Raw genomic sequence first — 27733 nt, 5'->3', positions numbered from 1 at the left:
CTCCCCTTCAATCTCCGCAGCAGCAACCCAGTTGTCCCCCCCGCCCCGCTAGATTCCCATCTAGCATGGTTACTCCCCCCATATTGTGCCAAATTATTTTGAGATGTAAATATAAAAACCATTATCTAATGGACGTGTTTTTCTGCACAAATCTTTCCCCAAGAGACATAGAATACGGTCCAACAGAACGGAACATTCAGCAGCATTGTGGCTAGACCCATCCTTCACAACATCAGAGGTAGAAAGAACCTTGACATGCAGTGAAAAGGTTCTGGTTTGGTTGGCAGCACAATAAAGGTATGTCAAACAAGGAAAAAACATTTAAAAATGACCAAAAGCCATCAATAGAGCATTTGCAAAGTCACAGGTCCTTAATGGGCAAATATGAAGTAATGAATCAGATTGTGCAGTCAGTGCTGATTCAAATGATTTGTGTGGAGACCAATTTTAAAACTTACACCAGTGCTGTTTCAGAAAATAGCCAAATATTTATCAGTATTCTTCAAATACTCAAATAAAACAAAACTCAAGTCAACAAAGTTCTGGCCAATATTTGATTATTCATGAAGGCCCGTCTTCTCAAACTTGCCCCTCACCTGAGGTGTGGTGCTCCTCAGGTTAAATCACCACCAATCAGCTCTCCCCTTCAAAGGGGAAAGCAGCCTATGGTCACCTGGGACTATGGGGACTTCACCTTGCCTTTAGTTAATATTGTTTCCCTTAGCATTGCAGTCTTAAGCTATCACTGTTGCCTTAAAAGCCATTCCAATTCTCCTGGAAGTTGGTAGCCCATTAGTTAACAACCTTCAGCATTCAGGAACTGCTCAAACAATGCAAATGTGATCACCTGAATTTGCATTTCATTTGTTTATTTTTCCATTCTGTTAATACTACATTGCCGTCTTTGCAATGTTGCTGGCTATGTGGTACAGACAAGTGTTTTAATACAATGTCAGCTTACTTCTCTCTTCCTGCCAGGTGGACAAAGGTTTCATTAAAAAACCATGAAATTCAAACATCGGACTGCGATGTAAAATGCAGCAAACTTGAAACACCCAAATGGTTTTGGGAGCTCTAGAACAAGGACAAATGTGACATTCCAATCAGGTATCGTCATCCACACAAAGCTAACATATCCACCTTAATCAGTGAAAACAAACTACTTGCGTTCTGAAGGCCAAAGAGAAATCAGATTTATTTCTCTCTAACTGGCTATATGGCCTGCAGTTAGCATGACTCATTACTAAATACCCATCACTTTGCAGGAGTCGCAATGAATGAAAGCCAAGTATTGTTGTGTGATCAGTTCCTTTCTTTGTTGAAGCCCCAAACCATCACTCGATTGTTTTTCTCCCATGTAACCCCTTCACCCAGAAAGAAGGACAGCAAAGCCTCATTGTGGGAAGTGCAATCACACTTTTAACCCTTCGAATGTGACATAGCAATCCCAATCAAACAAACAAAAGTGAACTGCACAGCTCAGCCCAATCCCCCATGCCTCAACTTCATGTTGGCCCATCAATGGCTCGGCTATTTCCACAGGAAGCAAATTACAGTATTCAGAAAACATGATGCAATACAGTACCAATTATTTTGGTAAATCCCCATCAGCACATCTTATGCAACAGAAAACCCATGGAATTTTCATTGGGTTTTGTGCTTCAATGTTAGTTGTGAACAAGCTTTACTGCTCAATTTTACGGTGAATGCTGCCCTGCCTCCATGCCACGCCCACCCTATCCTGCAGTATTCCACTGTTTAATATCGGAGGCAGAGAAAAAAAAATAAAAGGGTGTGGGGAAAGGATGGTTGGGGTTAAGGAACTGAATTACCGCAGCAAGGAACCATCAGCCTGAGCGGCCTTTGTGCTGTAAACGTCCACGGTTCACCAACATATCAGCCCAATGGCTCTCCTCTGTACTTCTTTTAAAGCAGACCAAGGCAGGCCAGCAGCACGGTTCAATTCCCGTACCAGCCTCCCCGAACAGGCGCCGGAATGTGGCGACTAGGGGCTTTTCACAGTAACTTCATTTGAAGCCTACTTGTGACAATAAGTGATTTTCATTTTTTCTCAGCTGTTTCACTGCTTAACAGCCAATGTCAAACATCCTTTAGACACTGGAGTTCGATGTGGAAAGTGACTGATTAGAGCACAAAATATTGCTTCAAATCTTCAACCACAGGAACCAGTTACAACAAGGAATGACCCTGGATCAGCAGGTTTGACAAATGCTATTACCAAATACCAACAACATCAAATACAAATTCTCTTTCCACGTAACGCCAGAAATGTGTAATACTTTAAGTGGGAGGACAGATAAGAAAAAGTAAAGCGCTGTTCAGGAGAATAATGAAGCATCTAGAGGAGATGATAAGTGCTCAAAATGGAGAGGTTTTGATAAATTAAACCATGGAAATCTATTTCCTCCGTCAGTCACCAGACAGCAGAAATTTAACCTAGCCGGAGCCGAAGGTTGTACGGCAATGTGATCATAGAATTTACAGTGCAGAGGAGGCCATTCGGCCCATAGAGTCTGTACCAGCCCTTGGAAAGAGCACCCTGCTTAGGCCCACACCTCCACCCTATCCCAGTAACTCCACGTAACCTTTTTGGACATGAAAGGCAATTTATCACGGCAAATCCACCTAACCTGCACGTCTTTGGACTGTGAGAGGAAACCGGAGCACCCGGAGGAAACCCACGCAGACACGGGGGAGAACGTGCAGTCTGCACAGTAAGTGACCCAAGCCAGGAATAGAACCGGGTCCCTGGAGCTGCGAAGCAACAGTGCTAACCACTGTGCTACTGCGCCATCCCGATATACAGTGCAATTTCATGACCTAAAATATTCAGAACTCACAAATATCTGATGAAAGAAACATGCTTAGCTACTGCAAGCTATAACCACTCAGCAGTTTGAAAAACAAAATGCCAAAGTTTCAAACAAGTGCACAATAAACTAGTTTTTCCACTTCTAGATGTGAACCCAGGTCGCCAGTCGAGCTGCTTTGTCTAACAGCGTTTGATGAAGATTAGTCACCACTGGTGTAATTTCAATTCACTCTCCAGTTTCGGATAGCTGGTCCTACACAGTTCAGTACATTTCATTTCAGATCCCCCCCATTTCTGAATATTGAAAATGAAATGAAATGAAAATCGCTTATTGTCACAAGTAGGCTTCAAATGAAGTTACTGTGAAAAGCCCCTAGTCGCCACATTCCGGCGCCTGTTCGGGGAGGATGGTACGGGAATTGAACCGTGCTGCTGGCCTGCCTGGGTCTGCTTTAAAAGTCAGCGATTTAGCCCAGTGTGCTAAACCAGCCCGCGGGAGTTGCTACTCGTGCACAGCACAGACTTGTGCCCTTCACTTGGAATGATAATGTCCACTGCCTCCATATGAAGGCCATACCAGCACACAAACACAATATTTTGTATTCAGTCAACCTCGACCCTTGCTTTAAATGAAAATCTGCCAGCAGCAATGTCAGTAGAATTGTTTTTTTTTAAAGGAACAAATTGCAAAAGGATCAAAGTTGGATTAAATTCAATTCAAATTGTCCACTATCAACACGCTTTCACTGAGCTAAGACTGTCTTAATTGGATGATGAATAACTTGGCATATTTCCTTTAAAGGAAATTTCACACAGCTAGGGAAACCACAAAGCTGATTGACTGAAACCTCCAACTACTAAGCCCAGTGCAGCCTAACAACGCTAAAAGCATTTTTTTTTTTCCATTTTGCCTGGGCGGGAAAGGGAACCACACGGGCAGCGCAGTGAAAAAGGTTCAACAGCTATTTTTGTTACACTCCATGCATCTCCAGGTGGTTTTCATTTCTAAACGTTAGGCTACACACAATGAGGCAACTCCGTTTTCTCGAAAACGTCACGTATTTTTAGAAGCCTATTAAACAGTCTTATCAGTGTCACAGAATTAACTGTTTAATCGACTAGCTTAAGTAACTACGACAAAGGATGATGATTCAGTTATTGTGCTTGCTGTATAATACCTGTTCCCTTCTCGCATTGCTGTTTAAGGGATCCTGCTATTTGCACAGTGACTGCTATCTACACAAAGGATGAGAAAGTAATTTTAATTTACATAGAAACATAGATAGAAAAGAGGAGGGCCCTGCTCTGCCATTCATTATGATCATGGCTGATCATCAGGTTCAATATCCTGACCCCGCCCTCCCCCCATATCCCTTCAGCCCCAGAGCTATATCTAATTCCTTCTTGAAATCAATGTTTGCGCCTAAACTACTTTCTGTGGAAGTGAATTCCACACATTCTTACTCTCTGGTGAAGACATTTTTCCTCGCCTCAGTCCTAAACGTTTTACCCCTTATCCTTAAACTATGCCCCCATGTTCTGGACTCCCCCACCATCCGGAACATTCTTTCTGAATCTACCCTGTCTAATGCTTTTTAAAATAAATTTAGAGTACCCAATTATTTTCTTCCAATCAAGGGGCAATTTAGCAAGGCAAATCCACCTAACCCTGCACATCTTTGGGTTGTGGGGTGAAACCCACACAGACATGGGGAGAATTTGCAAACTCCACACAGGTGAGAACCCGGGTCCTCAGCACCGTAGGCAGCAGTGATAACCACTGCGCCACCGTGCCGCCCATATCCTGTCTAATCCTGTTAGAATTTTGTAAGTTTCTATGAGGTCCCCTCTCACTCTTCTAAATTCCAATAAATATAATCCAAACAGACTTTGTCTCTCCTCATGATAGTCCCGCCATCCCAGGAATCAGCCTGGTAAACCTTCGCTGCTCTCCCTCCATAGCAAGAACATCCTTCCTCCGATAAGGACACCGAAACTGCCCACAACACTCCAGGTGTGGCCTCACCAAGGCCCTGTACAATAGCAGTAAAACATTCCGATACTCAAATCCTCTCGCTATGAAGGCCAAACATACCATTTGTCTTCTTTACTGCCTGCAGTACACCTGCGTGCTTACTTTCAGAACTGACACATGAAGATACTAAGGTCAGAGTATTCACCTCTCAATTTACACACATTCAACTAATAATCTGCCTTCCTATTTTTGCGACCAAACTAGATAACTTCACATTTATCCACTTATACTGCATTTGCCATCCATATGCCCACTCAGCCTGTCCAGATCACATTGAAATATCTCTGCATCCTCCTCACAACTCACCTCCCCACCCAACTTTGTATCATCTGCAAATTGAGATAAAACATTAAGTTCCCTCTTACAAATCATTAATATATAATGTGAACAGTTGGGGGTCTGAGCACAGATCCTTGCCGTACCCCACGAGTCACTGCCTGCCAATCAGAAAAAGACCCATTTATTTCAACTTTTGTTTCCTGTCTGCTAACCAGCTTTTTATCCATCTCAAGATACTATCTGCAATCTCATGCGCTTTAACTTTACATATTAATCTGCTATGTGAGACCTTGTTGAAAGCCTTCTGAAAGTCTAAATAAACCACATCCACAGGTTCTCCTTGGTCAACTCTACTGGCTACATCTTCAAAAAATTCTAGATTTGTCAAGCATCATTTCCCTTTCATAAATCCATACTGACTCTGTCTGATTGCACCACTGCTTTCCAAATGCTGTGCTATGAAATTCTGGATTGTGCATTCGAACAACTTCCCTGCTACATTAAGCTCACTGATCTATCGTTCCCGGTTTTCTCTCTGCCGCCCTTTTTGAATAATGGGGTTATATTAGCTACCCCCCAATCTGCAAGAACCATTCCAGAGTCAAAAGAATTTTGGAAAATGACTGCCAATGAATCTACTATTTCTAGGACCACTTCCTAAGTGCTCTAGGATGAAGATCATCAGGCTGTGGAAATTTATCCTGCTCCAACCCCATTAATTCCCCAAAACCATTCCTCTACTAATACTGAAACCAGTGTCTCTCAGAACTTCCATCACATTATTCATGTCTTCCTTTGTGAAGACAGAAGCAGAAGTACAAATTTAGTTCCTTGGCCATTTCTTTGTTCCCTGTTATGAATTCCCCTGTTTCTGAGTGTAAGGGTTTTAATCAATTTCTCTCTCTTTACATACCTATAGAAACTTTTACAGTCAGTTCATGTTCCCTGCTAACTTACTTTTATATTGTATTTTCCCATTTCCTATTTCCCTTGGTCCGCCACTGCTGAATATTAAACTGTTCCCAATCCCCAGGTCTTTTGCTTTTTCTTGCTAATTTGTATGCCTCTTCTTTGAAATCCAAAATTATCTCTAATTTCCCTTATAAACCATGGGCTGGATTCTCCGTTCCCCAATGGGGGGTCATTATTCGAGGCGTGCGAGCCAGCCGAAGGGAAGGTGGGGGGTGACTATTTTTGCAGGCCGGGTCCACGAGTGGCATCTGCCAAGAAGCACGGCGCAGTCGCTGCCGTGCACATTCGCAGCCACGGACCCGGCAATGCTCCGGGCCGTATCGGCAGCTGGAGCTGGGAGCTCCATGCTGCCTGGCTGCTCCCCCCACCCCCCCACCCCCCCCCCCCGCCCCCCCACCGGAGCAGGGAATCGGCCATTTTGCACCAGTTTTCCTAGCGTAAAATACCACCGTTTTCACGCCGGCGTGGGGACTTAGTCTCTCATACAAATTCCACATAATCTGTGCTAATATCTTTCCGCAATATTGTGCCAATATTTTCTTTAATCAACAATGCACTTCCACCACCTTTTCCTTACTGTCGGTCCTTCCTAAAAACTAAATAACCCTCAATGTTTTGTTCCCATTTTGGTCACCTAGGAGCTATATTCCCCTAACCCCAACTATATCATACCCCTTTACATCTACCTGCTCAACCAATTCATCCATTTTATTTCGAATGCTGCGAGCATCAGGTACAAAACCTTATGGGTAGTCTTTTTAATGTTCCTTGACTGGTCAGTTTAGCTTTCACAGTGTCATTATCTGATACAGGCCCTGGATTTCTCTGACCATCCCTTTTCTTATTTTCCTTGCTGTTTTTTTCTCTTGTTCTTGATTCCCCCTGCTCTGAATCCTTACCGAGATCCAAACCCCCCTGCCATATTAGTTTAAAACTTCCCCAACCGCTCAAGCAAGTACCCCTCCCAAAAACATCAGTCCCAGTCTTGCCCAGGTGTAACCCGTCCAGTTTGTACAGGTCCCACCTCCCCCAGAACCAGTTTCAATGCCCGGGGAAACTGAAACCTTACCCCTCACACTATCTCTTCAGCCACATTATTTATCCGATATATCCTACTATTTCTACTCTGATTAGCATGTGGCACTGGTAGTAACCCTGAGATCACTACCTTTGAGACCAGACTTCTCAACTTTCTTCCTAACTCCCGATATTCTGCTTTTACGACCTCATCCCTTTTTTTTAAACCGATGTTGTTGGTACTGATGTGTATTTAATGTAGTGCACTTGGCGACTGCGGAGGTGAATGATTCTATACAAGCGCAAGCTTGTCCCATTTTCCAACAAGTTGGGGCGGCAGTGGTTAGCACTGCTGTCTCAGCGCCAGGGATTCAGGTTTGATTCTGGTCTTGGGTGACTGTGTGGAGTTTGCACATCCTCCCAGTGTGTGCGTGGGTTTCCTCCGGGTTCTCCGGTTTCCTCCCACAGTCCAAAGACGTGCAGGTTAGGTGGATTGACCATGCTAACTTGTCCCCCTTAGTGTCCAAAGGTTAGGTGGATTTACAGGGATAGGGCAGGGTTGTGGGCCTGGGTAGAGAGCCGAGGGTCGATGCAGGCTCAATGGCCCGAATGGCCTCCTTCTGCACTGTTGGGAGTCTATGATTCTGGGTGGAAATTAACTACACAACCAATATGCCTCTTGATTTGATACCTCAGAAATAAAATTCCTCCCTTGACTACAACCAGTGACTAACCTATTTACCCAGTACTTTTTTTATCTCATTAAAAACCTCAATGTTTTCAGATATATCAAAATCTGGAAACACATCTACAGAACAAATAGTTACAAAGCTCCTCCGACAATTCATCAGCAGTAGCACTGCTAGTGCTATTATGCACTCGATGTAGGCACCAATCTCCAATTGTTTTTGAATCCCACCACTATTGGCACAGAATTTGGATGTGAACTTTCAGCAGCAACAGATAAGGAAGTTATGATCGTCCAAATGGCCTTTGCCAGATTCTCAGTTGAACTGGACATGATGCACAATTTCACACAGATTGTGCTCATGGAAACACAAGGGATTTAATTACATTTAATGTATCCACAATGTATTACTGAAAGCCAAGCACTGACTGAGCAGAAATTTCCAATTAAATATTACGAGTGAAGGCACAGTCTTCAGTCCCCACTGAACTCTTGTTCCTGGCACCTAACAAGAGTCTGAACCAGACTTTCGATGTCATATTTGATTCAGAAGTGAGGTTTTTTTTTTAACATTTAGAGTATCCAATTCTTTTTTTCCCAATTACATAGAAATTTAGGGGACCTATTGGGTTTTAATCCCAATACAATTTCCAGACTATTATGGATTTCCTTCCACCTCAGGAGCTTGAAAGCGGGGGTTGTCTTTCTGCAGGAGACGCACCTCCGTGTGAAGGACCAGGTTAGGTTAAGGAACGGGAGGGTCGGGCAGGTTTTTCACTCAGGATTTGATTCAAAATAGAGGGGAGTGACTATTTTAATGAGCAGATAAATGGGTTTTGAGAGTGCGAAGGAGGTGAGGGATACGGGTGGGAGATATGTGATTGTGAGAGGGGTATTGGAAGGGTTTACCGGTGGTGTTGTTAAATGTGGACGCCCCAAATTGGGATGATGTGGGTTTTATAAGGGGGTTGCTGCAGCGATCCCGGATTTGGCCACACACCAGTTGTTCACGGGAGTAGATTTTAACTGTGTCCTAGAGCCGAGGGTGGATAGATCGAGCCCCAGGTTGATGGGTAGGGTACGTGCACCATGCTCCCCACTGGCTGGAGATTCAGTTCAGATCGGGACGAGAGCAGAGGCCGGGGTGGAGGTTTGACTCGGGGTTGTTGGCGGATGGAGGTTTCTGTGATAAGGTGCGGGCGGCAGGGGATTATTTTGTTTGAGGCCAGTGCGGATAGGAAAAGGAGGGAGGAACATGACCGTCTCGTGAGCAAGATAGTGGAGGTGGACAGGGAATATTCGAGGGTGCCCACCGCGGAAGGATTGGCGAGGAGGATAAAGTTGCAGGGGCAATTTGACAGGCTGACAACAGGGAGGGCGGTAGGGCAACTGCATAGGGCAAGACGGGTGCAATACGAGTATGGGGAGAAGGCGAGCCGCATGCTGGCGCACCAGATGCAGCCAGGGAAATATTGAAGATACAGACTGGGGCTGGGGATGTAGTGTCGAGCCAGGGAAGATAAATGTGGCATTCAGAGAGTACTACCAGGGACTTTATGAGGCAGACCCGGGAGGAGAGGGGGGGGGGACATGGGGCGGTTTCTGGACAAGCTGTAATTTCCCAGGTAGAGGAAGCAAAGAGGCTGGCGTTGGAGGAACCCCTGGGGCTGAGGGAGGTGCTGGATAGTATCAGGGGCATGAAGTCGTGGAAGGCCCCTGGGCCGGATAGTTACCCAGCAGAATTCTAGAAGGAATTTGCGACGGACCTGGGACCACATCTGCTGGGGGCGTTTAATGAAGCACTGGAGAAGGGGGAGTTTCCAGAGACGATGAGGCAGGCAGTAATCACACTAATTCCCAAAAAGGGGAAGGACCCGGTGGAATGTGGGTCGTATAGGCCCATATCACTATTGAACACGGATATGAAAGTATTGGCTACGTTGTTGGCAGGGAGGATGGAGGAGTGTGTCCCCGGGGTGGTGGCAGAAGATCAAACAGGCTTTGTGAAGGCAGGCAGCTCGCGAGTAATACAAGACGGCTGTTGAATGTGGTGATGAATCCGTCAGATGCTCTGGTACCGGAGGTGGTGGTGTCCATGGACGCAGAGAAGGCATTTGATCGGATGGAGTGGCGGTACTTGTTCGAGGTTTTGGGAAGGTTTGGGTTTGGGCCAAGATTTGTGGCATGGGTACGGTTGCTGTATGTGGCACCAAAGCGAGGGTGAGGACAAATGATATGAGCTCACAAAGCTTTGACTTACACAGGGGTATGAGGCAGGGGTGTCCGCTGTCACTGCTGCTGTTTGCGCTGGCCATGGAGCCATTGGCGATGGCTCTCAGGGGTCGGCAGAGAGGCGGGGATTATGAAGGGACAGAAGGGGCATCGGGTTTCGCTCTCTGCCGATGACCTTTGCTGTATGTTTTGGATCCGTTGGAGAGTACGGAAAGGATTATGGGCCTGCTTGGGCGGTGTGGAGGAATCTCAGGGTACAAGCAGAATGTAGGGAAAAGCGAGGTATTCCTGGTGAATGAGCTGGCACAGCGGGCTAATTTAGAGGGGGGGGGGGGGGTGGGGGGATGCCATTTACGGTAGCAAAGGATAAGTTTAGGTATTTGGGGATTCAGGTTGCGAGAGAATGGATGGGGCTCCATAAGTGGAACTTAACGAAGATGGTGGAAGAGGCTAGGGAGGATCTTCAGAGGTGGGATGCACTGCGCTTAACGCTGGCAGGGAAGGTCCAAGTGGTGAAAATGATTATTCTGTCGATGTTCTTGTTTATCTTTCAGGCTGTCCCGATCTTTATACCGATGGCCTTTTTTCAGAAAGTGGGCACGATCATTTCTGACTTTGTATAGGCGGGGAAGGTGCCGAGTGCGGGGAGGACCCTGCTACAGAGGCAGAGGCAGCAGGGGGTTGGCGTTGCCAAACTTGCTTCATTATTGGGTGGCGAATGTGGACAAGGTGCGGCGGTGGTGGGAAGGAGAAGGGGTAGAGTGGGTTAGGATGGAGGAGGAATCTTGTAAGGGGTCTAGTTTGAGGGCTATGGTGACGGCAGCGTGGCCAATGGCTCAGAGTAGTAAGGAGCCCGGTGGAGCAGTCCACAGTGAAGGAATGGAATCAGTTGAGGAGACATTTTAGGGTGGAAGGGATGTCAGTGCTAACTCCGCTGGGTGAGAATCATGAGTTTGAGCCGGGGGGGGATGGATAGTGTTGTACAGGAGGTGGAGGGAAGTGAGGCTCGTCAAAGTGAGGGATCTGTATTTGGAGGAAGGGTTCACCAGTCTGGGGTTGCAAAAAGATTCTGGGCGGGAGTGTTTGTGATCTTAGCCTGGATAGTGGAGGAGGTGGACCCAGACCCTTAGGTGGCGATATTTGGGGTCTCAGGGAAGATGGAGCTCATGGAGAGGAGAAAGGCCGGTGTTTTGGCCTTCGCCTCTCTGATTGCACGGCTGCGAATTTTACTGGTGTGGCGGTCGGCATCGCCACCTGGGGTAGCAGCATGGTTGGGTGATACATTTTTTTTTTTTTAAATGTATTTCCTTCGGTTCCTCCTTCATGCTAGACCCTCTGTCGCCGAGTATTTCCGGAAGTTTTTTTGTATCCTTCTTAGTGAAGACAAATCCAAAGTATTTGTCTGCTATCTCTTTGTTGCCCATTTTGAATTCACCTGATTCTAACTGTCAGGGACCTACATTTGTCTTCATCAGTCTTTTTCTCTTCACATATCCATAGAAGCTTTTGCAGTCAGTTTTTAGGTTTTCTGCAAGCTTACTCTTATATTTTATTTTCCCCTTCCGAATTAAACCCTTTGTCCTCTGTTGACTTTTAAATTTCTCCCAGACCTCAGGCTTGCTACTTTCTCTGGCCAATTGATATGCCTCCGCTTTAGCTTGAACACTATCCCTGATTTCCCTTGTTAGCCATGGTTAAGGGTCAATTTAGCGTGGCCAATCAACCTAACTTGCACATCTTTGGGTTGTGGGGGTGAGACCCACGCAAACACAGGGCGAATGTGCAAATTTCACATGGACAGTGACCCGGGGCCTGGATGGAACCCGGGTCCTCAGCACTGTGAGGCAGCAGTGCTAACCATTGCGCCACCGTGTTGCCCTGAAATGAGTTTCTAACCACTTATCCATGCCATCGGTCACCTGTTTCAATCTCTGTATAATCGCTCAATTCTATTTGTCTCAATGGGCTAAACTCCTATTTATGCTCATTACCTCCAGACTCAATGATTCCAAGTCACTTCCTGACCAGCCTCCAACACTTTCCAACCCCACCAACTGTTATAGCTCTCAATAGGGTCTCTATCTTCATACTTGGCTTGTAACTCTTCTTTTGTACCGACATTTGGGACTCTATATTTGAACGGTCCTGAAATGCTGCTAGCACTGTAGCCTCTTTGATACCATTGCCAACAAGCCCACTTGCACCAGAAAAGCAGACGGAAATGAATTCTTTCCCAGAATTTATTTATTTATTTATTTTATTTTTAAAAAGGCTTTGTACATTTGATCCAAAAGCATTTCTCTCCCCTTGAATATAACTCCCGTTAAAACCAAGGGCCTATGGTTGACATCCTGACAGTCCAATATTTTAAAGGTAATTACTGATCTAGGAATTTCCAAGTGAAATTGCTACAAGCGTGTATATTGTTGGTTGAACTCCAAGATCTTTTCCTCTTTGGAAGAATCATCCATTTCACAAAATTTATCAAAATCAGACCAAGCCTCGTCGGCATTCACTAAACCATCTCACATTTTATCCATGAATTTTAACAATGTCCAAACCACCTTCACAGTTTTTGAGCATCTCGTTCAGAGAACATGTTGCGGAGTATCTTCCTCCTGACAGGAAGCGAAAGTGTCCAAGCCATCGCTTGCTTTCCTTTCAGTAAAAACGCAATCAGTGTCCACATAACAAATTAATTTTTTCATTGATACCAAAGTTCTGTAACACAAACGTGATGGAAAATCATATCTTGCCACCTTATACGTGGTTTCATTTATCTTTCTTGAAAGTCTCCAATTACAGTTTTCTCTCAAAAAAAAAATACCCCATACATTCAAACATATGAAACAGGAGAAGTAGGCCATTCATCCCCTCAACCCTGCTCCGCCATTCGTCCCCTCAACCCTGCTCCGCCATTCGTCCCCTCAACCCTGCTCCGCCATTCGTCCCCTCAACCCTGCTCCGCCATTCGTCCCCTCAACCCTGCTCCGCCATTCGCCCCCTCAACCCTGCTCCGCCATTCGCCCCCTGAACCCTGCTCCGCCATTCGGCCCCTCAACCCTGCTCCGCCATTCGGCCCCTCAACCCTGCTCCGCCATTCGGCCCCTCAACCCTGCTCCGCCATTCGGCCCCTCAACCCTGCTCCGCCATTCGGCCCCTCAACCCTGCTCCGCCATTCGGCCCCTCAACCCTGCTCCGCCATTCGGCCCCTCAACCCTGCTCCGCCATTCGGCCCCTCAACCCTGCTCCGCCATTCGGCCCCTCAACCCTGCTCCGCCATTCGGCCCCTCAACCCTGCTCTGCCATTCGATAAGATCTTCAGAAACATTTCTCTTCACCTCGGTCCTAAAAGGATGACCCCTAATATTAAAATAGTGCCGCCTCATTCTGGACTCGCCCACAAGTGGAAACATCCTTTCCACATTAACCTGGTTGAGGCCATTCAGGATCTTATAAACTTCAATCAAGTCACCCCTCACTCTCCTAAACTCCAGCAGAAACAAGCCCAGTCTGTCTAACCTTCCTTATAAGACAACGCTTTAATTCCAGGCATCAATCTGGTACTGCTTCCAATGCATTTATATCTTTCCTTTTCTGGGACTAAAACTGCACACAATATTTACTGTTTACCCCACAGTTTATTTCTCCACTCCCCGGACACCCAGTGCCGGCTGCCTTTTTATACACCGGACACAGAGTGCTGGTTGACTTTTTATGCTCGCACAGGTATACTTAACTAATCAACACCTGTTCACCTTATTATCTTAAAACTACTGGGTATTTAACACCCATCAACAAAGTCTATTAGATACGAATAGAAAATTCCAAAGATTCATACGCCTCAATGAAGCATCATTTCCTTATCTCAGTCCACAATAATCAGCACCTTATGGAGACTGGGCTTTGTGTTCAGATGACCCACAAGAGGGAAATAACATTGGTGTCTACCCTGTGAAGCTCCTTCAGAATCTTGCACGTTTCGATGACGTTCCCTCTCATTCTTCCAAACTCCAGAGTATTGGCTCAGTTTACTCAGTCCACCATACACCAACATTCTCATCCCAGAAACCTTCACTGTATCACATGCAATCTAAATGTGTCCTTTTTTTTTAAAGATATTAGACCGTAGATTAAAACGACATGCCAATACTTGTGTGGTCACATCAAAGCCTATATAATTGTAGCAATTGTGTCACACATCTCCTCAATGCCCGTCTCAGAGACAAGACAATGGTTCTTCGAGATTTGCTGGTTTTATCATGTTCGTTTATCCCTTTGCACGCACCTTGCATTCGCCCAGAGACAAAAAAGCAGAATGGGTTAGGAAGGGCACCTGAGCACCTCAAAACTACCATCCAACTTGCCTCCACCACCAATGAGTGGGGAAACAAGCACTGAACCTCATTTCAGCAGCTTGGCAGATACCAGGAACAAAGAAACTGAAGCTGGGTGGTGGTATTCAACAGCATTGCACATCACCCCTCTGTTCAACAAGGTTACAGTATTCAATTTTCACAAGTGAAAGTCATTTTATGCAATTCTTAACAACCCTTCTTTGCAGAAAGCTTCAACATTTTATCAGAGCCAAAGATCCCCATTTTAAAGTCAACATAAAGGGCAACTCGTCAATTATAAACAGAAAAATCTTTGGACAAAGGAGGATACACCTCAGAGTGTCATAGGTAAGCAGGATGAGGTATACATAACAGTGTAGGTGAATGGCAGTGATTACCATGACAATCAGGTACATTGCAACAGTGTCCACACTTCATAATTGCTTAATTAGCTGAAGTTGTGAGAGATGTGCTGGGGACCCAAAGGATTCGATTGAAATAAAAGTCTTTTTCTTTTACTTTCTATCCGATTGTGTTTCTCACAATTTATACAGCTCACATGTTTCAGTGAAAATAATATTCAATTTGGCGTTAAAACTAAAAGTAAACATTAATTTGTTTGCTGCTCAAATTCCAATGACTGCATGTCAACTGTGCCAGGAACAAATACAGTCCAAACACAGGCTGTAAAGAGAGACAGCCAGATATACACAATCCACTAGCCAACCTACAGTTCTCATCTGGTAAAGGTTGGGGAAAGGAAAAAGAAAATGCTGCAAAAACTCAGGTCTGGCAGCACCTGTGGAGAGTGAAACAGTGTTAACGTTGAGTCCATATAACTCTGCTTCAGAACTGAAGAGGCAGAAAGATCTGAAGAAGTCAACCGGATTCAAAACATTATATTTGTTTCTCTCCAGGGGCGGCACGGTGGCACAGTGGTTAGCACTGCTGCCTATGGCGCTGAGGTCCCGGATTCGATCCCGGCTCTGGGTCACTGTCCGTGTGGAGTTTGTACATTCTCCCCATGTCTGCGTGGGTCTCACCCCCATAACCCAAAAATGTGCAGGGTAGGTGGATTGGCCACGCTATATGGCCCCTTAATTGCAAAAAGAAATGAATTAGGTACTTTAAGAAAAAACTTTCCCTCTACATGTGCTGCCAGACCTGCTGAGTATTTCCAACGTTTTCTGTTTTTCGGACTTCCAGCATCCGCAGCATTTTGATTTTATTTTAACCTTGGTGAGCGAGAGCCTGATTCCAGTTTAAAAATCCTTGAACAAATCAGAGAAAAATACATACCCCCTAATCCATTTCCCCCAACAGTACAACAACGAAGAAATATTGAAGTCAGTAACTCAGTTGCCCATTATTCCAGATTAAGGAATGTTGTAAAGTTGAGTGGCCAGAATGGCAGTTTGTAGTGAAACAATTAACCTGGAGAATCTGACAAATTCTGGGCAGAACTTGACTGACAAATTCAGAGCCAAAATGGATTTTACGTTATTTGTTCACAATAGAAAAGTTTCCCTCTTGGACACAGTGCTATACAGACATGCAGCTGCGGCACGATGGTTAGCATTGCTGCCTACGGCGCTGAGGACCCGGGTTCAAATCCCGGCCCTCGGTCACTGTCCGTGTGGAGTTTGCACATTCTCCCCATGTCTGCGTGGGTTTCACCCCCACAACCCAAAGATGTGCAGGTTAGGTGCATTGCCATGCTAAATTGCCCCTTCATTGGAAAAAAATAATTGGATACTCTATAAATTTATTTTAAAAAGACATGCAGCTGTTAAGAAGCATAACCAAAACAATTGGATAAAAGGGCAGTGTGTCAAACCTGTTCCTTCCAAACTGTATCTGTACATTAATCCATAAACCACTCGCTTGGAACCAGTTAACAGCTATTGTTCAACCAGCAAATATTCCAATTTTGTTTTCCTTCACTTCAAGTTACTCAACATCAGAATTGTGACATAGTACAACCTATAAAAGCAGGAAGTTTCTCCACCCAGTAAAAGAGATCTCTGCCAAGGAAAATACGTTTGCACCATTTTGTGTTGGGAAAATTTGATTTCTGCTTAAAACAAAGCGGAGTTAAAAAAAAGACAAACTGTTGTTCTCGCATAAAAGACTGGAAATCATGCCCTTTTGTTGCCAATTTATTTGAAAAGAAAAAGATTGTCACCACAAGCAGATGGAATATTTTATCTCTTCTTGGCATTTGCATCTTTTCTAAAATGTGTTCCTGGAGTGTGGGTGGCTGCAATGAGGCGGCATGCTGTGTTTTTTCCTAGTCAACCTCAGGGCATTAAGAGTCACTCAGAGAACGGGATTGGAATCACACATGGAGAGCCGAGATGGCAGAATGTTTTGCTCCCGGTCCACAAATTAGCAGATTTGTTAATTCAGTTTCACAACATCCTATGTCTCTGGGTTGCCTGTTCAGTGGCCCAACCACTAGGATGATATCTAACATCCAGGCTGAAGTGAAAGAAACGTCAGTTATGCAGCAGGTAGCTGAGCCCGAGGCACCAGAATGATACTACGTTGAATGGGAAATCTACTGCAAATAGATCATTTGGGGTAGCAATAGACCTCAGACTCCAACGGCCTCTATATCCCCGGTCTGTGGAATTGCAGATATATTGTATTACTATGTAGTTTGTGCAGTAAGGGTTAAAAACCTGGGTTAGTGTGTGTGACTGCTGCAGTCATGTTTTTAAATATCCTGGTTTGAAAGGCAGCTAGGTGTTTTGGAAACATAGGTACAATTAAAGCATCATAAAATGTCATAATTAATTCCAGCCATGGATATTGCTTGCTGAAGTTGGACTAATTGAATTTTGTTTATATTAAGAGGGTTCCCTGGGGAGCAGATAATTAGAGACTGTGTGCTCAGCTCAGTAAGATGCAGTTAATGGGAGGTGCCAGGGCTGAAGAATTCAGGTTTGGGATTTTCACTTCAGTTTAAGTTTTGGCTGGGGACAGGATGGGAGCAATTTCTCAGACTGGCAGTTTAAATACTCTGAAACAGGCAAGAATCTGCAAGCTGGATCTTGAACGATATCGCTTTCTCAAAGTGGGGTATCCAAGACATCTCTTTACAGCAAGTATTTCTGGGTCGGCTAAGTTTATTCAAAAGTGGATTTGGACCCGAGATGGGTTTTGCTTGAGTGGAGATAAAGATCGCAGTTAAGATTGATTCATTGTATAACATAGTTTAACTGGTAATTGTAAGCCATTTCTTTATGAGGTTAAAGTTAGTAATAGACTTTGTTTCAATATACCATCTCTATTTGTGCGTGGAATCACTCCTGGAGCAAGTATCCCTTCCTTAGTCTTACAAATTAAATTAAACATTGGGGTTTATGTCCAGTGTCCTAGCAACTGTTAAGGTCTGGCCGAGGATCGCAAGGCCCCACTGTGCATTCCCCATGACCCCCCACTCATTATAATCACATTTATCAATTCCCATACCCCTCCAATCCTGTCCAAACTAATAATAGCGTCCACTTCTGGCTCAGCCACTAACCCTGGAAGTAAACTCCACAGTCTCCCAACAGGATATTCCTCCCCTATATTCTAAATCTTGGCCCCTAACTCTTAACCCCTCAATTATTGAAAGCAATTTGCTTCTACCCATCAGATCCCATTCTTTCATGATTTGAAACACTTGAGCTCAATGAAACCTGGACTGATGATTTTTTTTTTTTAATTTTAAAAGCCAACTTATTGACCACTACCACAACTTCTACCACAACCTAAATACCCATGAGGATTCACATCAATCTAGTTTCCCTCAATTATTTGACTTCAATCAGTTGCCAGTAAGTAAATGTGTGCAGCCAGATCAGGTCATCGACATGGCTGGAAATGCAGCAGGCAGCCAAAGGCCTGTCTAGGTCCCAAACTAAACTCAAACATTTGCAATTTGTCCAAAGTGTGGAGATTCCAGAAATAGATTTGGATCTTGTACAAAACAAGATATTTCAGGGAATGTTCATTCTGCACATTTCTCAGCCTTCCTTCAGGAACTGCAAAAAATCAAAGTTAAGTCGGGTGGAACGATACCAACTAAAACTGCTTCTCAGAAATCTTCTCCACAGACACGGCCATTGCTCAGTACACATGTTGACTCCTAGCCTGACAATGAGGCATTTGCACTTGAATCTGCCACGACTTTGCTTCCTTGCTAAATCATACTAATCACGCATTTATGCTGCAAGCTACTGGTTTGAGAATTTATAGAGGCAGTACTGATGCTAAAGTATTTCGATATGCTGCCCCAAAACAAACCAATTTAGTAAATTGCTTGGAAAATTATATTGGAACTACACAGTGCAATGCCAAATCCAACCAGCATCGAAATAGCTCAATTCTAACACACCTGGGTTCAATCAACTACAAGCAACAGGAAAGGCATTGGCCAAAAGGATGCGCCCACCACATGTTGACCAGTCGCTACAAAATACAATTGTTAAATAAATTCAGCATAAACTTGCGCAAAATACAGGTATGAAAATTCTGGATTTTCCAAAACCAACACAAATCTGCCAACAAAGTCAAAAACAATCAGCATGTTTTTCCATCACTTGTGCTTGTTGAATCAACCTGTTCCACTTCTGAACCAACGAAAGGTGACATATTGACACGGTATTCAGTTCCATTTGCAACTCACAGTAAAGCTGCAAGCTTGACCAAGACAACATTCATGGGTTGCTCAATGGTAAGTAACATTTATGCTGCCAAGAGCCTGGCAATGACGATCTCCAACAGAAACTACTCTCCACATTCAACGGCATTGCAATCACTGAATACCCCACTATCAACATCTCAGGGGAGGTCACCATTGAACAGAAACTGAACAGGGCCAGCCATATAAGCACAGACTGCCTAAGCAGTGCAATGGCAGGATATTCTGCAGCAAGTCACCCCTGCCCTACCAAAACTTACCCACCATCTACAGGGCACAGGTCAGGAATGTGGTGGAATACTTAACAATTGCATGGGTTAGCGTAGCTCCAACAACACATGAAGCTCAACACTATCCAAGACAAAACAGCCCACTTGATTCACACCCCGACCACCCATTTTTGCTGCAGTGTGTACCATTTACAAGATACATTAGTCATTTGTCATGTCTGCAACAGCACCTCACAAATCGTTGACCTCTCCCACTTCGGAGGGAAAGGGGTAGCAAGTGGATTGGAACACCAGCACCCATAAACTCCAAGGTGCACACCATTCCCGGCTTTGAAACATGTCACCTTTCCTTTACTGATAGTGAAAGAAAATGCTGCAACTCCTGCGGCATGGTAGCACAGTGGTTAGCACCGTTGCTTCACGGCGCCAGGTCCCAGGTTCGATTCCCGGCTTGCGTCACTGTCTGTGCGGAGTCTGCACGTTCTCCCAGTGTCTGTGTGGGTTTCCTCCCACAAGTCCCGAAAGATGTGCTTGTTAGGTGAATTGGACATTCTGAATTTTTCTCAGTGTACCCGAAAAGGGGCCAGAGTGTGGCGACTAGGGGATTTTTACAGTAACTTCATGTAAGCCTACTTGTGACACTGATAAAAATTATTATTTCACAGCACTGCCTTACTGACCGCAATGTTTCACCACCACATTCTCAAAGGGAATGGCATAAATATTGCCCCCGTCAACAACACCTACAATGAATGAATAAAAAAGCTTTACCTTGAATGAATTTACTATGCTATTCGCCTCAGCTAAACCTCATGGTAGCAGGTTCCACGCTCCAACCACTCAGGGTGAAGTTTCTCCTGAATTATTTATTTGATTAATCAGTGACTGTTTTATATTATGATACCCAGTTTTATATGTATATGCACACACACATACATGACATTCAGAATATTGCCCTCAACAGTCTTTAATTATGATATAATACTTGTATTTCTTGAATACTTAAGAAACATGACAAATCCATCCAGTGGACAGTACAACCAGACAACCACGACAAAAATAATTCAGCAAATATTCGAGTGTAACATGCAGGTATACCAGAGTTACATTCCCACAGGGTAAAGCCATTGTCCAGTCTCAAAAGGTTAAGATAAACATGTCAAACAAAATAGCTCCATTTCCAAAAAAACTAATGAGTTCAGTCTGCCCAAGGATAAATGTTCGACCATTATTGTAATGATCTGCCTCAGTTATCAAATCCCAGCCTGCATCCTCACAATTCATTTGAACTGGAGATGTTTTCTTTGATTTATCGTCTTTCTGTTCCAATGATACCGAGATGTGCAAAATGAAATACACCCAAATGGTTTTACAAAGTTTGTAATAGTGCTACACAGAACAGCTCAGAAAGAGGCCATTGGCCCAACCAGTATATGTTAGTAGACTTTTTATTTTATTATTAATTTACAGGACGTGGGCATTGCTGACACAGCCAGCATTTATTGCCCATCCCTAGTTGCCCTCAAGGTCCAGGATTCTCTAAAGGTAAACTTGCAGGTTGAGTCCGTAATTAAGAAAGCAAATGCAATGTTGTAATTTATCTCAGGAGGCTTGGAATATAAAAGCAGGGATGTACTTCTGAAGCTTTATAAAGCACTAGTTAGGCCCCATTTAGAATACTGAGAGCAATTTTGGGCCCCACACCTCAGGAAGGCACTGGAGCGGGTCCAGCGGAGATTCACATGGGTGATCCCAGGAATGGTAGGCCTAACATACGATGAATGTCTGAGGATCCTGGGATTATATTCATTGGAGTTTAGGAGGTTGAGGGGAGATCTAATAGAAACTTACAAGATAATGAATGGCTTAAATAGGGCAAACGTAGGGAAGTTGTTTCCATTAGCAGGGGAGACTAGGACCCGGGGGCACAGCCTTAGAATAAAAGGGAGTCACTTTAGAACAGAGATGAGGAGAAATTTCTTCAGCCAGAGAGTGGTGGGTCTGTGGAATTCATTGCCACAGAGGGCAGTGGAGGCCGGGACGTTGAGTGTCTTTAAGACAGAAGTTGATAAATTCTTGATTTCTCGAGGAATTAAGGGCTATGGAGAGAGCGGGGAAATGGAGTTGAAATCAGCCATGATTGAATGGTGGAGTGGACTCAATGGGCCGAATGGCCTTACTTCCGCTCCTATGTCTTATGGTGGTTAACTGCCTTCTTGAACTGCTGCAGTCCGAGGTGTAGGAACACAGTTTTGTTTGTATTCCTCAGCTTCCTCACGAGGATTAAGACTTGGGTGAATGGAATCAAAGAAAAAAAAAATCAGCATCTGTTGAGAGGAATATAATTGCAGCAAAGAGGGCAGCACGGTGGCGCAGTGGGTTAGCACTGCTGCCTCACAGCACCGAGGTCCCAGGTTCGATTCCGGCTCTGGGTCACTGCCCGTGTGGAGTTTGCACATTCTCCACATGTTTGCATGTGTTTCACCCCCACAAGCCAAAGATGTGCAGGTTAGGTGGATTGGCCACGCTAAATCGCCCCTTAATTGGAAAAAAATTAATTAGGTACTTTAAATTGTGAAAAAAATGAATTAAAAAATAAAAATAATTGCAGCAAAGTGAGGTCGTGCAAAAAGCCCCAAATATCCTTGGGGGATTTTAGAATTCTGCAGCATCTCAAGAAAAAGATGTGACAAATCCAACCAATATTCTGTAACATGATGGCATTCTGTGCATCCCATGTGCTGGTTTGGCGATAACCTCAACACAGTAAATGTTTCAGAAATGTTCAATACAGTGGCTTGGACTTTGCAGTCAATGAAACTGACAATACCACTGCTGCTCGAAGAAAGCCGTTCAGCGATCCACTGATCTCGTGTGGTATGCATTTCTCCTTTCCTGACATCAGTTTAAATGTGGCACATTTAAGGGAATCTCAGACACCGGCAATATTGATGTTGCCAAGGAAGATAAACAGCCAATCACACTTGAGCATACTCGGATAGTATTTTTCCTTTTAATTTAACTTGGGAGGGATATAAATAATCAATGTATACATAAGGGGCCTAAGGTAGCATAAATATTTTTGATATTTCAAATTATTTGAATTTTATCACAATGGAGAATCTGACACGCAACAAATATCAAATTACTCCAAAGGGCCACTGGGGCCGGTCAGCAGTAACTGTGAACTTAGAACATAGAACATTACAGCGCAGTACAGGCCCTTCGGCCATCCATGTTGCGCCGACCTGTGAAACCAATCTAAAGCCCATCTACACTATTCCCTTATCATCCATATGTTTATCCAATGACCATTTAAATGCCTAATGTTGGCAAGTCCACTACTGTTGCAGGCAGGGCATTCCACACCCTTACTACTCTGAGTAAAGAACCTACCTCTGACATCTGTCTTATATCTATCTCCCCTCAATTTAAAGCTACGTCCCCTCGTGCTAGCCATCACCATCCGAGGAAAAAGACTCTCACTGTCCACCCTATCTAATCCTCTGATCATCTTGTATGCCTCAATTAAGTCATCTCTTAACCTTCTCTCTAACGACAACAGCCTCAAGTCCCTCAGCCTTTCCTCATACGATCTTCCCTCCATACCAGGCAACATCCTGGTAAATCTCCTCTGCACCCTTTACAATGCTTCCACATCATTCCTATAATGCGGCGACCAGAACTGCACACAATACTCCAAATGCGGCCGCACCAGAGTTTTGTACAGCTGCAACATGACCTCATGGCTCCGAAACTCAATCCCTCTACCAATAAAAGCTAACACACCGTACGCCTTCTTAACAACCCTCTCAACCTGGGTGGCAACTTTCAGGGATCTATGTACATGGACACCGAGATCTCTCTGCTCATCCACACTGCCAAGAATCTTACCATTAGCCCAGTACTCTGTATTCCTGTTATTCCTTCCAAAATGAATCACCTCACACATTTCTGCATTAAACTCCATTTGCCACCTCTCAGCCCAGCTCTGCAGCTTATCCATATTCCTCTGTAACCTGCAACATCCTTCCGCACTGTCCACAACTCCACCGACTTTAGTGTCATCTGCAAATTTACTCACCCATCCTTCTACGCCCATCTCCAGGTCATTTATAAAAATGACAAACAGCAGTGGCCCCAAAACAGATCCTTGTGGTACACCACTAGTAACTGAACTCCAGGCTGAACATTTCCCATCAACCACCACCCTTTGTCTTCTTCCATCTAGCCAATTTCTGATCCAAACTGCTAAATCACCCTGAATCCCATGCCTTCGTATTTTCTGCAATAGCCTACCATAGGGAACCTTATCAAACGCTTTATTGAAATCCATATACACCACATCAACTGCTTTACCCTCGTCCACCTGTTTGGTCATCTTTTCAAAGAACTCAATAAGGTTTATGAGGCACGACCTACCCTTCACAAAACTGTGTTGACTATCCCTAATCAAATTATCCCTTTCTAGATGATTATAAATCCTATCTCTTATAAACCTTTAAAAGACTTTGCCCACAACAGAAGTAAGGCTCACTGGTCTATAGTTACCGGGGCTGTCTCTACTCCCCGTCTTGAACAAGGAGACAACATTTGCCATCCTCCAGTCTTCTGGCACTATTCCTGTAGACAATGACGCCATAAAGATCAAAGCCAAAGGCTCAGCAATCTCCTCCCTAGCTTCCCAGAGAATCCTAGGATAAATCCCATCCGGCCCCTGGGACTTATCTATTTTCACACTTTCCAGAATTGCTAACACCTCCTCCTTATGAACCTCAAGCCCTTCTAGTCTAGTAGCCTGTATCTCAGTATTCTCCTCGACAACATTGTCTTTTTCCTGTGTGAATACTGACGAAAAATATTCATTTTGCATCTCTCCTATCTCCTCGGACTCCACGCACAACTTCCCACTACTGTCCTTGACTGGCCCTACTCTTACCCTAGTCATTCTTTTATTCCTGACATACCTATAGGAAGCTTTAGGGTTATCCTTGATCCTACCTGCCAAAGACTTCTCATGTCCCCTCCTGGCTCCTCTTAGCTCTCTCTTTAGGTCCTTCGTAGCTAACTTGTAACTCTCGAGCGCCCGAACTGAACCTTCACGTCTCATCTTTACATAAGCCTCCTTCTTACTCTTGACAAGTGATTCAACTACTTTAGTAAACCACGGTTCCCTCACTCGACCACTTCCTCCCTGCCTGACAGGTACATACTTATCAAGGACACGCAGTAGCTATTCCTTGAACAAGCTCCACATTTCAATTGTGCCCATTCCCTGCAGTTTCCTTCCCCATCCTATGCATCCTAAGTCTTGCCTCATCGCATCATAATTGCCTTTCCCCCAGCTATAACTCTTGCCCGGAGGTATATACCTATCCTTTTCCATTGCTAAAGTAAACTTAATCGAATTGTGGTCACTATCACCAAAGTGCTCACCTACCTCCAAATCTAACACCTGTCCTGGTTCGTTACCCAGTAACAAATCCAATGTGGCCTCGCCTCGTGTTGGCCTATCTACATACTGTGTCAGGAAACCATCCTGCACACATTGGACAAAAACGGACCCATCTAAAGTACTCGAACTATAGCGTTTCCAGTCAATATTTGGAAAGTTAAAATCCCCGAAAACAACTACCCAGTTGCTTTCGCTCCTATCCAGAATCATCTTTGCAATCCTTTCCTCTACATCTCTGGAACTTTTCGGCGGCCTATAGAAAACTCCCAACAGGGTGACCTCTCCTTTCCTGTTTCTAACCTCATACTACCTTAGCATTCCTTTAAAAACCCAAATCAACAAGGTATACCCTTTTAGCCAGGGTTACAATGGGACCAAAAAGCAAAAGGGCAAGTTTTCATCAATAGTGAACCCTATGGAGAAGCATGGAATTATTAACAGCGACTTGAGTCTCTAGATGTTGCTGCCAGTTTCATGAGACATGGCCAACTTCATTGTCATTACTACTGCAAATTTTAGATCAATAAATATCATGATAATATAATTGACACTGCCTGCACCTCCTGCTGCCTTGGGAAAGTGGGCAGCATAATCAAAGACCCCTCCCACCCGGCTTACTCACTCTTCCAACTTCTTCCATCGGGCAGGAGATACAAAAGTCTGAGAACACACTAACATATTCAAAAAAAGCTTCTTCCCCGCTGTTACCAGACTCCTGAATGACCCTCTTATGAACTGATCTGATCCCTTCACACATCTTCTCTACTGAGTCAAGCACTCCTGTATGCTTCACCTGTCTATGTATTTACATTTTGCATTTATCTATGCCCTATGTTTTATTTCATGTATGGAATGATCTGTCTGGACTGTACGCAGGACAATCTTCAGTACACATTGACAATAACAATACAATACCTGAATTTATTTACCCTGACATAGTTTGATTTTTTTTTTTTAAATCACATGATATGTTGCCAGTAGCTTGACATGAAATATTGACTGAAATCTGAAGTTGCCTTGAATATTGCTTTGAAGGAGTGACAACCCATTCTGTCAGTTTTCATCAGCTCTTCTGTTATAGCAGAGTCAGAGGATGTCTACTACAACCCATAACCAGGAAATATCTAACTTCAGCAGATTTGACAATAATTCTGTAATAAAATGTTCACTTTACAAACATTAAGACCAACTTCACTCCTGCACAATTGTCCGAATACTTTTTCACAGGACTCAAATCCCCTTTTTGCAACAGAATGTATCCTGAGAAGCCATTCTTCCCCTCTAGTTCAGTTTTCTCCATCTTTCCGTCTGTTGCCACTGACTACTGCTGGGGTACAGCTCTTGCAGACACAGGGTTGTCAGATTACCTGACCATAGAGGGTTCAACAGACAATCATGTTAGTGCTCTCACCTGATAACCACATATTCATGAATGATTTTTATCTTCCTTAAACCAAGGGTTCTGAATCAACGAGAGCACCTCCAGTAAACTCGGTCAATTTGCCACATGCTGAGAAAATGAGCTGGGGATATTTTGGTCTTTACAGTTAAAGATCACATCCGATTGTCTGTGTCCTCTAAGATATCAAAGAGTTCTCAAGACCATTTCTCATCAGTTTGCTTTTACAAAGGACAAAGTAAATGACATAATAAGAATCTCTGAATTGAATAAATTTTGAATCACTTACCGACAACCATCAATGTAAATTCAAATCCCCTTTTCACAGACTTTCTGTACACTTGATTTGGAAGGTTTGCAAAACCCACATATCCTTCAAGATTCTTTTGTTGCTGTAACAGAAAGCCAATAAATTTATAGTACTGACAGCAGGAAAGAACACACTCGAGAGCAGAAGTGAATCAACTTAAATCCACAATTCGTATGTAGAAAAGTTCTGAACTGTAATCTTATTACAAGCCCAAGGAAACCAGCCACTTCAATAATGTACAGAGGTATTAAAAACTAACGCGCAGCTTCAGATACTTACCGCTGCGTTGTGAAAGTTGGAAAGCCACAGGTTCAGCATTTCAGATGGTAATGAAATATCCACATGGCATAGCGAGGGGAATTCAAAACAAGATGGGAGTGTAAGAACCAGCATCATCCAGCAGAGCATGAAAAGAAAATGGGGATACAAAGTTAGAATTCAAATATAATCACAATGTCAATGTGGTGTTCAAGCTAATCAAAATAATGCATTGTACAATGGTTTCAGCACAATTGTTCATGAGCACAGCAGGACATGTCAAAGTGTTTGCTCAGTGCTTTTTTTAATCAACTTTCTTCGCGATCTTACCTGGTGTTTCATTTTCAGTACCAACATGTATTATATGCTTAATATAGTTTTATTTTTTAATATAAATTTTTAATACCCAATTCTATTCTTCCCAATTAAGGGGTAATTCAGTGTGGCCAATCCACCTACCCTGCACATCTTTGAGTTATGGGGGTGAGACCCACGTAGAATGTGCAAACTCCACACGGACAGTGACCCAGGGCCGAGATCGAGAACCCGGGTCCTTGGTGCCGTGAGGCAGCAATGCTAACCACTACACCACCGTGCCACTTAATATAATTACCCAACTAGTGTGCTGTCAGCTCCACTCTGGGGTGCTCCTCGAGCCACAATGCCAGGGGAAAGATTATCAACAGTACAATATGCTGAAGAGTCACAGGAATCAGCTGATTAACTTTTAACAAAAGAATAAAACTTTGATGAAAACCAAAAGATCGACTAAAATACACTACTCCTTCACCCCAATTATACATAGAACATAGAAAATACAGCACAGAACAGGCCCTTCGGCCCACGATGTTGTGCCGAACCTTTGTCCTAGATTAATCATAGATTATCATTGAATTTACAGTGCAGAAGGAGGCCATTCGGCCCTTTGAGTCTGCACCGGCTCTTGGAAAGAGCACCCTACCCAAACTCAACACCTCCACCCAACACCAAGGGCA

At 44.0% G+C, this 27733-nt stretch overlaps 1 protein-coding gene across 2 annotated transcripts in view; it reads right to left on the bottom strand.

The window, feature by feature from the left end:
* The window catches only part of LOC140385067 (septin-7), a 155433-nt gene extending 128876 nt beyond the window's left edge, over nucleotides 1-26557 (bottom strand). For both annotated transcript variants that reach the window (XM_072466868.1, XM_072466869.1), the window contains exon 1: nucleotides 26460-26557. In XM_072466868.1, the coding sequence (XP_072322969.1) occupies nucleotides 26460-26469 (10 nt within the window). In that variant the 5' untranslated portion in view covers nucleotides 26470-26557. The remainder of the gene's footprint in view (nucleotides 1-26459) is intronic.
* Nucleotides 26558-27733: the final 1176 nt, after the last annotated feature.

The sequence above is a fragment of the Scyliorhinus torazame genome, chromosome 11 (assembly GCF_047496885.1).
Source record: "Scyliorhinus torazame isolate Kashiwa2021f chromosome 11, sScyTor2.1, whole genome shotgun sequence".
NCBI lineage: Eukaryota > Metazoa > Chordata > Chondrichthyes > Carcharhiniformes > Scyliorhinidae > Scyliorhinus > Scyliorhinus torazame.
Note: the sequence above shows the minus strand (reverse complement) of the source record. Positions and strands in the feature narration are given on the sequence as shown.